We start from the raw sequence: 13,042 nt of genomic DNA on the forward strand, positions 1-13,042 counted from the left end.
GGGCGGCCGGGCAGAGGCGCCCCTCACCTCCCGGACAAGGCGGCTGGCCGGGCAGGGGGCTGACCCCCCCACCTCCCTCCCGGACGGAGCGGATGGCCGGGCAGAGGGGCTCCTCACTTCCCAGTAGGGGTGGCTGGGCAGAGGTGCCCCTCACCTCCCGGATGGGGCGGCTGGCTGGGCGGGGGGCTGACCCCCCACCTCCCTCCCGGACGGGGTGGCTTGTCGGGCGGGGGGCTGACCCCCCCACCTCCCTCCCGGACGGAGCGGATGGCCGGGCAGAGGGGCTCCTCACTTCCCAGTAGGGGTGGCTGGGCAGAGGCGCCCCTCACCTCCCGGACAAGGCGGCTGGCCGGGCGGGGGGCTGACCCCCCCACCTCCCTCCCGGACGGGGTGGCTTGTCAGGCGGGGGGCTGACCCCCCCACCTCCCTCCCGGACGGGGCGGCTGGCCGGGCGGGGGGCTGACCCCCCCACCTCCCTCCCAGACGGGGCGGCTGGCCTGGCGGGGGCTGACCCCCACCTCCCTCCTGGACGGGGTGGCTGCCGGGCGGAGACGCTCTCACTTCCCAGACGGGGTGACTGCCGGGTGGAGGGGCTCCTCACTTCTCAGACGGGGTGGCTGCCAGGCGGAGGGGCTCCTCACTTCTCAGATGGGGCGGTTGCCAGGCGGAGGGTCTCCTCCCTTCTCAGACGGGGCGGCTGGGCAGAGACGCTCCTCACCTCCCAGATGGGGTGGCGGCCGGGCAGAGGCGCTCCTCACATCCCAGACGGGGCGGTGGGGCAAAGGCGCTCCCCACATCTCAGACGATGGGCGGCCGGGCAGAGACGCTCCTCACTTCCTAGATGGGATGGCGGCCGGGAAGAGGCGCTCCTCACTTCCTAGATGGGATGGCGGCCGGGCAGAGACGCCCCTCACTTTCCAGACTGGGCAGCCAGGCAGAGGGGCTCCTCACGTCCCAGAGGATAGGCGGCCAGGCAGAGACGCTCCTCACTTCCCAGACGGGGTGGCGGCTGGGCAGAGGCTGCAATCTCAGCACTTTGGGAGGCCAAGGCAGGCGGCTGGGAGGTGGAGGTTGTAGCCAGCCGAGATCACGCCACTGCACTCCAGCCTGGGCACCATTGAGCACTGAGTGAACCAGACACCGTCTGCAATCCCGGCACCTCCGGAGGCCGAGGCTGGCGGATCACTCGCTAGGAGCTGGAGACCAGCCCAGCCAACACAGCGAAACCCCGTCTTCACCAAAAAAATACGAAAACTAGTCAGGCGTGGCGGCGCGCGCCTGCAATCGCAGGCACTCGGCAGGCTGAGGCAGGAGAATCAGGCAGGGTGGTTGCAGTGAGCCGAGATGGCAGCAGTACAGTCCAGCTTCGGCTCGGCATCAGAGGGAGACTGTGGAAAGAGAGGGAGAGGGAGACCGTGGGGAGACGGAGAGGGAGAGGGAGAGGGGGAGGGGGAGGGGGACGGGGAGGGGGAGGGGGACGGGGAGGGGGATGGAGAGGAGCTCTGAACATTCTTATAGAGGTTTTTACACCAACATGTTTTTCTTTCTCTGGAATAAATGTTCAAGAGTACAATTGCTGGGTCAAATGATAAGTTTTAAGTGCATTTTTAGTTTTAAAAGAAACCATCAAAAAAGGCTTTACCTTTTTACATTGTCACCAGCAATACATGTAAGTGATTCAGTTTCTCTACATCCTTGACAGCGTTTAGCGTTGTTGCTATTTTTTATTTTAATCATTCTTAAAGGTGTGTAATGAAATCTCATTGTGGTTTAAACTTTTATTTCCCTAAAGGCTAATGTGTTGAACATCTTTTCTTGTGCTCATTAGCCATCTTTACATCACCCCTCCTTTTTTTTTTTTTGAGATGGAGTTTCACTCTTATTGCCCAGGCTGGAGTACAAATGGCATGGTCTCGGCTTACTGCATGCAACCTCTGCCTCCTGGGTTCAAGCAGTTCTCCTGCCTCAGCCTCCTAAGTAGCTGGGATTACAGGCATGCACCACCACACCTGGCTAATTTTGTATTTTTCAGTAGAGACGGGGTTTCTCCATGTTGGTCAGGCTGGTCTCGAACTCCCGACCTCAGGTAATCCGCCCGCCTCAGCCTCCCAAAGTGCTGGAGAGCCACCGCCCCCGGCCTACCTCCTCTTTAGTAAAATGTCTATTCATATTTTTTTGCCAGTTTTCTAATTGGAATTCTTTAGATAGTCTAATCTCAAGTTCTTTGGTAGATGTGTGACTTGAAAATATTTTCTTCCAGTCAGTAATTTGTTTCCTCATCCTGTTTACAGGGTCTTACTCTGTACTTTTGATGAGCTTCCATTTATCAGTGTTTCATTTTGTGGATTAGAGCTTTTGGTGTCAAGTCTAGGAACTGTTGGCTTAGTTCTAAGTTGTAGAGATTTTTCTCCCCTTTTTTCTTAACAGTTTTATGTTTTTCATTTAAGTTCTTGATCTATTTTGTTTTTTTCTTTTTTAAAAATTTATTTATTATTATTATTATTATTATTTGAGACGAAGTTTCGCTCTCGTTGCCCAAGCTGGAGTGCAATGGTGCGATCTTAGCTCACTGCAACCTCTGCCTCCCAGGTTCAAGCGATTCTCCTGCCTCAGCCTCCCAGGTAGCTGGGATTACAGGCACCCGCCACCATGCCCAGCTAACTTTTTGTATTTTTAGTAGAGACGGGGTTTCACAATGTTGGCCAGGCTGGTCTTGAACACCAGACCTCAGGTGATCCACCTGCGTCGGCCTCCCAAAGTGCTGGGATTACAGGCGTGAGCCACCGCACCCGGCCGAGTTAATATTTGATAAGGTGTAAGCAAGGTTTTTGTTTTGTTTTGTTTTGTTTTTTTGTTTTGCCTATGCATCTAGTTGTTCCAGTAGCATTTATTTAAAAGTCTCTTTTTTTCAATTTATGTAATTTATTAAATTGCCTTTTTTTTTTTTTTTTTTAAAGAGACAGGGTTTTACTCTGTTGCCCAGGCTGGAGTGCAGTTGTGATCATAATTCACTGTAACCTTGCACTCGCACTCCTGAGCTCCCGCCTGAGCCTTCTAATTAGCTAGGAGCTAGGACTACAGACAGTGCCACCATGGCTGGCTGACTTTTTCATTTTTTTGTACAGATGGGATCTCGCTTTGTTGCCCAGGCTGGTCTCAAACTTCTGGGCTCAAGTGATCCTCAAGCAATCCTCCCACCTCATGCTCTCAAAGTGTTGGGATCACAGGGGTGAACCCTATTAAATTGCTTTTATACTTTTGTAAAAAATCAGTTGGATATATTTATGTGGGTCTGCTTTTTTTGTTTTGTTTTGTTTTTGGGATGGAGTCTCGCTCTGTCACCCAGGCTAGAGTACAGTGGTGCGATCTTGGCTCACTGCAACCTCCGCCTCCTGGGTTCAAGAAGTTCTCTGCCTCAGCCTCCTGAGTAGCTGGGATTACAGGCACCTGCCACCACGTCCAGCTAATTTTTTGTATTTTTAGTAGAGACAGAGTTTCACCATCTTGGCCAGGCTGGTCTTGAACTCCTGACCTTGTGATCCACCCGCCTCAGTCACCCAAAGTGTTGGGATTACAGGCGTGAGCCCACCGCGCCCGGCCAAGGGTCTGTTTTTATAAGCTGTGACGATTAAATGTGCTAATATAGAATGTCTTGCCTGTAAAGTGCTACATTATGTGAGCTTTTGAGGATTGTGTTTTTAAAAAGTGCTACGTGTTAGTTATTATTGTTATTACTTTACAACACAGCAAATAAATAATAATTTTTTTTTTTTTGAGATGGAGTCTCGCTCTGTTGCCCAGGCTGGTGTGCAGTGGTGTGATCTCAGCTCATTGCAACCTCCACCTCCTGGGTTCAAGCGATTCTTCTGCCTCAGCCTCCCAAGTAGCTGGGACTACAGGTGTGTGCTACCATGCCTGGCTAATTTTTGTATTTTTAGTAGATATGGGGGTTTCACCATGTTGGCCAGGCTGGTCTCGAACTCCTGACCTCAAATCATCCACCACCTCAGCCGCCCACAGTTCTGGGCTTACAGGTGTGAGCCACCATGCCCAGTCAATAATAATTAAAAAAAAAATTGGATAAACTCAATAGTCATTCCTACTTTGTAATTTTAAAAACAATACAGTTTCAAAAACGTTTTAATTGTGGTAAAATACACATAACATAAAATTTACCATCTTAACCTTTTTTTTTTTTTTTTTTTGAGATGGAGTTTTGCTCTTCTTGCCCAGGCTGGAGTGCAGTGGTGCGATCTTGGCTCAGTGCAACCTCTGCCTCCTGGGTTTAAACCATTCTCCTGCCTCAGCCTCCTGAGTAGCTGGGATTACAAGCGCCCGCCACCACACCCGGCTAATTTTTGTATTTTTAGTAGAGATGGGGTTTCGCCATGTTGGCCAGGCTTCTCTCAAACTCCTGGCCTCACGTGATCCACCTGCCTTGGCCTCCCAAAGTGCTGGGATTACAGGCGTGAGCCACCGCGCCCAGCCCTGAGCCACCGTGCCCGGCCCACCATCTTAACCATTTTTAAGTGTACAGTTCAGTAGTAAATACATTCATATTGTTTGCATCCAATCTCCAGAACTTTTTTTACCTAGGAAAATGAAAACTGAAATGCCCATTAAACAACTCCTCATATCCACCTTCCTCCCCATCCCCTGGCAGCTACCATTCTACTTTCTGACTCTATGAATTTGACTATTATAGGTGCCTCATCTAAGTGGAATCACAAAGTATTTGTCTTCTTGTGACTGGCTTATTCACTTAGCATAATGCTCTCAGGGTTTATCCATGTTGTAGAATGTAGAATTTCATGTATACACCACATTTTGTTTATCCATTCATTTGTTGATGGATATTTGAGTTGCTTCCACCTTTTGGCTATTGTGAATAATACTGCCGTGAACGTGGTTGCACAGCTATCTCTTTGAGTCCCTGCTTTCAACTCTTTTGGGTATATTCCCAGAAATGGAATTGTTGTATCATATGATAATTCTGTTTTTGAGGAACTGCCATAGTTTTCCATAGTGGCTACACCATTTTACATTCCCATCAACAGTGTACAAGTATTCCAGTTACTCCAGATCCTCACCAATACTTGTTATTTTGTAGGGTTGGTTGGTTTTTTGTTTTCTTGGTAGTGGTCACCTCAATGGATGTGAGGCGGTGTCTTTTTGTGAGTTGCAGTTTCCTAAAATTAGTGATTTTGAGCATCTTTTCATGTGGTCGTTGGCCATTTTTGTATCTTTGGAGAAATATCTGTTCAAGTCCTTTGCCCATTTTTTCATTGGGCTGTTTATTTTGTTGTTGTTGAGTTGTAGCAGTTATTCATATATTTGGGTTATTAATGCCTTACCATATATATAAATTGCAAGTATTTTCTCCCATTCCATGGGTTTCCTTTTTATTCTGTTGATTGTGTCACTTAATGCACAGATTTTAAATGTTGATGTCTATTTTATGTATTTTTACTGTTTTTATCTCTGCTTTTGGTGTCACATTCGAGAAATCATTGCTAAATTCAATGCCGTAACACTTTCTCCCTGTTTTCTTCTTCTTCTTTTTTTTTTTTTTTCTTTTTTTTTGAGATGGAGTCTCTGTAGCACAGGCTGGAGTGCAGTGGCACGATTTCAGCTCACTGCAAACTCCTCCTCCCGGGTTCAAGTGATTCTCCTGCCTCAGCCTCCCAAGTAGCTGGAATTACAGGTGCCCGCCACCACACCCAGCTAATTTTTGTAGTTTTAGTAGAGATGGGGTTTCATCATGTTGGCCAGGCTGGTCTCAAACTCCTGAACTCAGGTGATCCGCTCACCTTGGCCTCCCAAAGTGCTGGGATTACAGGCGTGAGTCACCGCGCCCGGCTCTCCCTGTTTTCTTGTAAGAGTTGATTATACTTTTAGTTCTTTTTTTTTTTTTGGCTGTAAGTTTATTCAATGCAAAAGAATCCTCTCCAGTTTTACTGAGGTGGCTGACCACGTCCACGACCAAATCCGCCTCTAAACTAGAATTCGGTTGCTGACCCAGCCCCAGCCTCGGCTTTCTTGTCGGCACCAGGTAGCACAGCACTCCTCACATACAGACCTTTAGGCCAAGGCCTGCCAGTCTCTGGACGGCTATGGGGTAGGATGGCAGGCACAATCTCCGGGGGCAGATGAAGGTAATCACGGAGATACTGGATACCCTCACTGGTAAGGTACCAGTAGAAATGTCTCCAGGCAAAGTGTTCCTTCACGTAGCCTCGGGACTTGAGAGACTGCATGGCCTTCATGACATGAAGGCTGGGCACATTCTTGTCTGCCAGCTCCGGGTGCTTAGGCATGTGGACATCCTTCTTGGCCACCATGACTCCCTCCTTAAAAAGGAGTTCATAAATGGCAATCCGGTTCTTCTTAGGCATCAACATCTCTGCGGCTGCAGGGTCCGGGGCCGGGGCTGGAAAGCTAGTTTTAGTTCTTATGTTGAGGTCTTTGATGTGTTTTGAGTTCATTTTTGCATGTAGTAATGGTCCAACTTTCATTTCATTTGCATGTACATATCCAGTTTCTCCAGCACCATTTTTTGAGACCATCTCGCTCTGTCGTCCAGGCTGGAGTGCACTGGCAGTAATCTCAGCTCACTGCAACCTCCACCTTGCAGGTTCAAGTGATTCTCGTGCCTCAGCCACCCGAGTAGCTGGGATTACAGGCATGTGTCACCATGCCCAGCTAATTTTTCTATTTTTAGTAGGGGTTGGGTTCGCCATGTTGGCCAGACTGGTCTCAAACTCCTGACCTCAAGTGATCTGCCCGCCTCACCCTCCCAAAGTGCTGGGATTACAGGCGTGAGCCACCGCACCAGCCTCCAGCACCAGGTTTTGAAAAAATTGACTTTCACCATTGAATAGCCTTGGCACCTTATCAAAAATCATTTGACCATGTATGTGAGGATTTCCTTCTGGCTGTCCATTCTTTTCCATTGATATAAGTCTGTCTTTAATGCCAATACCACGATGTTTTGATTACTATAGCTTTGTAATTTTTTATTATTTATTTATTATTTTTTTTTGAGACGGAGTCTCGCTCTGTCGCCCAGGCTGGAGTGCAGTGGCGCGATCTCGGCTCACTGCAAGCTCCGCCTTCCGGGTTCACGCCATTCTTCTGCCTCAGCCTCCCGAGTAGCTGGAACTACAGGCGCCCGCCACTGCACCCAGCTAATTTTTTGTATTTTTAGTAGCGACGGGGTTTCACCATGGTCTCGATCTCCTGACCTTGTGATCCGCCTGCCTCGGCCTCCCAAAGTGCTGGGATTACAGGCGTGAGCCACCACGCCTGGCCGAATTTTTAAAAATTTATTATTATTATTATTTTTTGAGACAGAGTCTCACTTTGTTGCCCAGGCCGGAATGCAGTGGTGCAGTCTCAGCTCACTGCAACGTTCACCTCCCAGGTTCAAGCGATTGTCCTGCCTCAGTCTCCCGAGTAGCTGGGACTATAGGTGTGCACCATCCCGCCCGACTATGTTTTGTAATTTTAGTATAGATGGGGTTTCACCATGTTGGCCAGGCTGGTCTTGGAACTCCTGACCTCAGGTGATCCGCCTGTCTCGGCCTCCCAAAGTGCTGGGATTACAGGCATGAGCCATTGCGCCCGGCATGTAGTAAGTTTTGAAACCAGGAAGTGTGGGACCTCCAACTTCTTTTTCAAGATTGTTTTGTCCATTTGGGGTCTTAGCCCATTTATGCTTAGTGTTTCATTATTGGGTTGCTAAGCTTGTGGGAGTTATTGATATCCTACTGTTCAAGGTCATCACCAAGGTCTGATTTTTCACAGAAAAAAATTTGCAACCTCGGGCATAAATGGGTTAATATAGTTTTTAATGGTAAAGCTTTAGAAGTGTTACCATGAAAATGAAGAACGGAAAAATGTTTTCTATGATTATTATTTCATGTTTTATTCAATGCAGTAAAATGTAAAACAAATGAGGTATAAATTATAGAAAGGAAGATAAAACCTTGTTATTTACAAATGCTATGATTTTATACCTAGACAACTAAATGGAAAGGAACAAACTGGGCCACGTGCAGTGGCTCATGGCTATAATCCCAGCACTTTGGGAGTCTGAGGTGGGCGGATCACTTGAAGGCAGGAGTTCCAGACCAGCATGGCCAACATGGTGAAACCCCTTCTCTACTAAAAATACAAAAAAATTAGCCAGGTGTGGTGGTGTGTGCTTGTAATCCCAACTACGTGGGAGGCTGAGGCGGGAGAATTGCTTGAATCTGGGAGGTAGGGGTTGCAGTGAGCTGATATCACATCTTTGCACTCCAGCCTGGGCTACAGAGCGAGACTCCGTCTCCAAAAAAAAAAAAAAAAAGAAAGAAAGGAAAAGACCGAAAATGATTAAGAAGAACAATTCAGTAAAGTGACTGGCTAAATAAAAACCATGAAAATTAATAATTTCTGTATATCAGCAGTAACATAAAAATAGGAAAAATTGCTTTTAAAATTAAGTAATAAACATGTTTTTATTTTACTTGTAACTGTTTTGTTTTGAGACAAGGTCTTGGCTCTGTCACCCAGGCTGGAGTGCAATGTGCAGTGGCGCGATCTTGGCTCACTGCAACCTCTGCTTCTCGGGCTCAAGCGATCTGCCCACCTCAACCTCCAAGTAGCTGGCACCACAGGTGCACACCACCATGCCTTGCTAATTTTTTGTATTTTTGGTAGAGATGGGGTTTCACCATGTTGGCCAGGCTGGTCTCTAACTCCTGAGCTCAAGGGATCCACCCACCTTGGCCTCCCAGAGTGCTGGGATTATAGGAGTGAGCCACTGCTCCCAGCCTGTTTTGAGTTAATTTTTATGTTGATGTGAAGGAAGGGTACAACTTCATTGTTTTGCCTGTGGCTATCTACTCCTGGCACCATTTGCTGAAAAGACTATTCTTTCCCTCATTGAATTGTGTTGGCACCCTTGTCAAAAATCATTTGACCACAATTATGGATTTATTCCTGGACTCTCAGTTCTATTCCATTGATCTAACCTTATGCTAGTACTGTACTGTCTTGATTACTGTGGCTTTGTTTTTAGGTGATGAAGTATGAGCCTTCCTACTTTTTCAGGATTGGTTCCTAGCAATTCCATATGCATGTTAGAATTTGCCTACCAATTTCTACAAAGAAGTCAGCTGGGGCCGGGTGCGGTGGCTCACATCTTTAATCCCAGCACTTTGGGAGGTGGAGGCGGGTGGATCACCTGAGGTCAGGGGTTCAAGACCAGCCTGGCCAACATGGCGAAACAATAATAAATTATTATTGTTTATAATATAAAATTATTTCTTCCTCTTGATGCTTCTGTGTATGGAATTATTTTCTTCATTTTCAGATTGTTCATTGCAAGTATAAAAAAAATGGATTTTTGTCTATCAGTCTTGTATTCTACAACCTTGCTGAACTAGTCAGTTATAAAAGGAAGGCTCCTTGTGGCTGTTTTATGCCCTGGGTCTCTCCTACAAACTAGCCAGTCTATAGTCTAGGCTGTATCTTCATTACATCCAGGAACCTCTTTCCACTTGCCTAGTACCACAACCCCTATTGTTTTTGGGAACACCCTTAGACTGAAACTTGTCACACTCTTGCAAGTGAAGTTAGGTCCTTTGAGATACTCTGTGTTCCTGCTTCTTCCCTTAGGCAAAGTATCTGAGCCAGGGTTCTAGCGGTAAACTAGGTGGGGACGATGGCAAGCTTTTCTGTGAATGCTACCCCAGCGCTAGGAGGGTATGGGTCAGGTCAGCAGCCTGGGGTCCTCTTGGCTTGTCTCTCCTGTTGTGGAACCACTGTCCCATGAGCTGGTAGAAAGGGTCGTTGGATTCCCAGTATTCTCAGTGTGTCATGCCTATGAAAGAGCCCCTTTTCCACAAGTAGGGATTGAGCAGAAGAAGGGAGCCCCTGCCTCTGAGAGTACTTGCCTGAGACAGCCTCAGCAACAGAAAAGTCAGGGCAAGATGAGAAACGCTGAAGTCGCATTCTTCCCAGGAATAAAGAGAGCCCTCAGGGATGGGCGCGGTGGCTCACAACTGTAATCCCAGCACTTTGGGAGGTCGAGACAGGCGGATCACCTCAGGTCAGGAGATCGAGACCAGCCTGGCCAACATGGTGAAACCCCATCTTTACTAAAAATACAAAAATCAGCCGGGCGTGGTGGTGGGCACCTGTAATCCCAGCTACTCGAGAGGCTGAGGTGGGAGAATCACTTGAACCCAGGAGGCAGAGGTTGCAGTGAGCCGAGATCACGCCATTGCATTCCAGCCGGGGTGACAACAGTGAAACTCTGTCTAAAAAAAAAAAAAAAAAAAATCATCAGGCTGCTTCTTCAGTTTTGCTATCCTCTTAGGATTAAAATTTATTTATTTATGATTTTTTTTTTCGTTCAGGGACCACTTAATAGTGAGTCTTCCAACCAGAGCTTGTGTAGCGTCAGGTCCTTGAGTGATAAAGGAGTAGAGGTAAGAAGCTATGTTCATGGCAGGACTTTTCATACTTGTACTTTTGGGCCAGGTTTGGTGGCTCAAGGCTATAATCCCAGCACTTTGGGAGGCTGAGGCGGGCAGATAGCTTGAGGCTGGGAGTTGGAGACCAGCCTGGGCAACATAGTGAGAACTCGTTTCTACAAAAAAACTTAGCAGGGCGTGGTGGTGCACACCTGTGGCCCCAGCTACTTGGAGGTGGGAAGATCGTTTGCACCCGAGAGAATGAGGCTGCAGTGAGCTGTGATGGCACCATTGCACTCCATCCTGGGCGACAGAGTGAGACCCCCATCTCACAGAAAAGATAGCACTGCTTAATTAACTCCCTGGGTGCTGTTAGACTCTGTAAATTGCTCCCCTTTGAGTTGTGTGCTCTTTGCATACGTACGGTTATGATGTGGCCCTCACGGGTTTTTATTATAATCATGTGTGGATCTTACATGTCTTAAAATTTTTGCATAGTTGCCATCAGTAAAGGATAGAAATTTGCAATATTGTTCCTGTTTAAATGGAAGATAAAATTGATTGACTGATTTTACTTTTACAACTTTTTTTGAGACATGGCCTCGCTCTGTCATGCAGGCTGGAGTGCAGTGGTGCAATCATAGCTCATTGTAACCTGACACTCCTGAACTCAAGCAGTCCTCCTGTCTCAGCCTCCTGAGTAGCTAGGTGCTACTATGCCTGGCTAATTTTTAAAAATATTTTTGGAGGCGGGGCCTCGCTGTGTTGCCCAGGCTGGTCTGGAACTCAAGCCATCCTCCCACCTCAGCCTCCAAAGTGCTGGGATTACAGACATGAGCCACAGTGCCTGGTGAAGATTTTTTGTTCATTTGCTTAACTATTCACAGCCCTCATGCATGAGATTTTTTTTTTATTTGGCATATAACCTAGCCGCCTGTAGATGGGTCTAAGTGTAAGTCTGTAGCCACCTACTTTGTACTTTGCAGATCTCTCCTTTTTGGAAAAAAGATTGGATTTAAAGTAGAAGTAGTGTAACAGCAGTTTTCTGAGAACTTAACATATGGTGGACATTTGTCCTACATTTGTGCTCTATTAAATATCTTATGAAAGTTTTATAGCAGCTCTGATTTACAGATGAATAAACTCAAGCTCTGATATTTTAAGCAGTTTGCCAAAAATTGTGTGGATGGTTTGATTCTAGACCCTAATACTCTTTGTTATACTCAGTTTTAAGAGGAAGACAGTGATTCAGGACTTGTCTGGGCCAGTTATATCTGTTTATATATTCAATATTTTGTGTATACTCACTGTTTTTCCTAACGTGAAAAATTTACCAAAATGCTAATTGTGACTTATAAGGTATTTAACAGACTCCCGAGAAAAAGCAGAATGACCAGCGATATCGGAAAAGAAAAGCTGAACCATATGAAACTAGCCAAGGTAGTAATAATTTCGTATCAACAAAAGTACTCAATTCTAATGTACTTAGATAGAATTTTCTAACTCATACTAAATAATTAGTTTGTACACAGGGATTCCTGATAAAGGAGGTTTGTGTATCTTAAGGGAATATCAGACTGTTTATTACAGACTTGCCATTTGATATACACCTGACAAAACAGTGTTAGTTCTTCGGGGACTCTTTGTTTTCCCTGTTGTAAGCTAACAATCTTATTAACCACAGGTTTTTCTTTACACCAAGCATATATTGTACAAAAAAGAGGTTACATCAGAGTTTTAACTCTGTCTTTTGTTAGATCAGTGATTTGTTAATGACAGCCAGCTGAAAGTGCTTCATTTACATTACTGTCCTTTCTGCCTACTGCTCTTCCATGGCAGTTGTTTAGTTGAATATTGGAACCCACTGGGATAAATCTGTAAACATGATGGTTATAATGCCAAATATCTTTATATAATCAAAGAAAGAAAAAATGGCTTGGCTTTTTTTTCTCCCATTCTAAGGAATAGAAAGCCCAGTCTTGTTGCATCCTTCTTATCTTTTAAAATCTACAGATAATTCATTTTGTCTTTGGGAGCAAAATTCTCCCAAAGTGACAAGAAAAATTACAGAATCTTAAACCTGTGAAAAATTCTTCCTTTCACTGCTTGTTCAGTCCTTTATTTTATGGAGGAAATAGTCTGTTCTTAGGCTAAGGTATTTTGGCTCATTTGTTACAAGTAAAGCTGACACTTGGGTTTATAGCAATGTATGTAGTTACTGAATGTATAGTACATTTTAGTGAATGATGGTTTATATGTGTATTGGAAAAACTGTATTTACTTTGGTTTCATTTTCAGGGAAAGGCACTCCTAGGGGACATAAAATTAGTGATTACTTTGAGGTAAGTTACATTTTTTGAAAAAACAAACAAAAAAACAAAACAAAACAAAAAAACTCTATAGTGATTTTTTAAAAAAACCCTAAATCCTTGTGTTCATTTGAGGCTTTAGAAAGTAATATTTTGGCCAGGCAAGGTGGCTTATGCTTGTAATCCCAGCACTTTGGGAGGCTGAGATGGGAGGATCGCTTGAACCCAGGAGTTCGAGACCAACCTGGGCAACATGGGGAAACCCTGTCT

At 45.9% G+C, this 13,042-nt stretch overlaps 2 protein-coding genes across 2 annotated transcripts in view; one reads left to right on the forward strand and one right to left on the reverse strand.

The window, feature by feature from the left end:
- Positions 1–2,871: 2,871 nt before the first annotated feature.
- LOC112437575 (small ribosomal subunit protein eS10-like) lies at positions 2,872–7,301 on the reverse strand. The gene has a single exon (XM_034965440.3). The coding sequence runs from the start codon at positions 6,564–6,566 to the stop codon at positions 6,000–6,002; it is 567 nt and encodes a 188-aa protein (XP_034821331.3). The 5' UTR covers positions 6,567–7,301; the 3' UTR covers positions 2,872–5,999.
- A 4,627-nt stretch (positions 7,302–11,928) lies between these two features.
- The window catches only part of LOC117981107 (serine/threonine-protein kinase tousled-like 2), a 48,767-nt gene continuing 47,653 nt past the window's right edge, over positions 11,929–13,042 (forward strand). Inside the window, exon 1 of the mRNA XM_034964937.3 lies at positions 11,929–12,805. Coding sequence (XP_034820828.2) covers positions 12,707–12,805 — 99 coding nt within the window. The 5' untranslated portion in view covers positions 11,929–12,706. The remainder of the gene's footprint in view (positions 12,806–13,042) is intronic.

This window comes from Pan paniscus, chromosome 6 (assembly GCF_029289425.2).
Source record: "Pan paniscus chromosome 6, NHGRI_mPanPan1-v2.0_pri, whole genome shotgun sequence".
Taxonomy (NCBI): domain Eukaryota; kingdom Metazoa; phylum Chordata; class Mammalia; order Primates; family Hominidae; genus Pan; species Pan paniscus.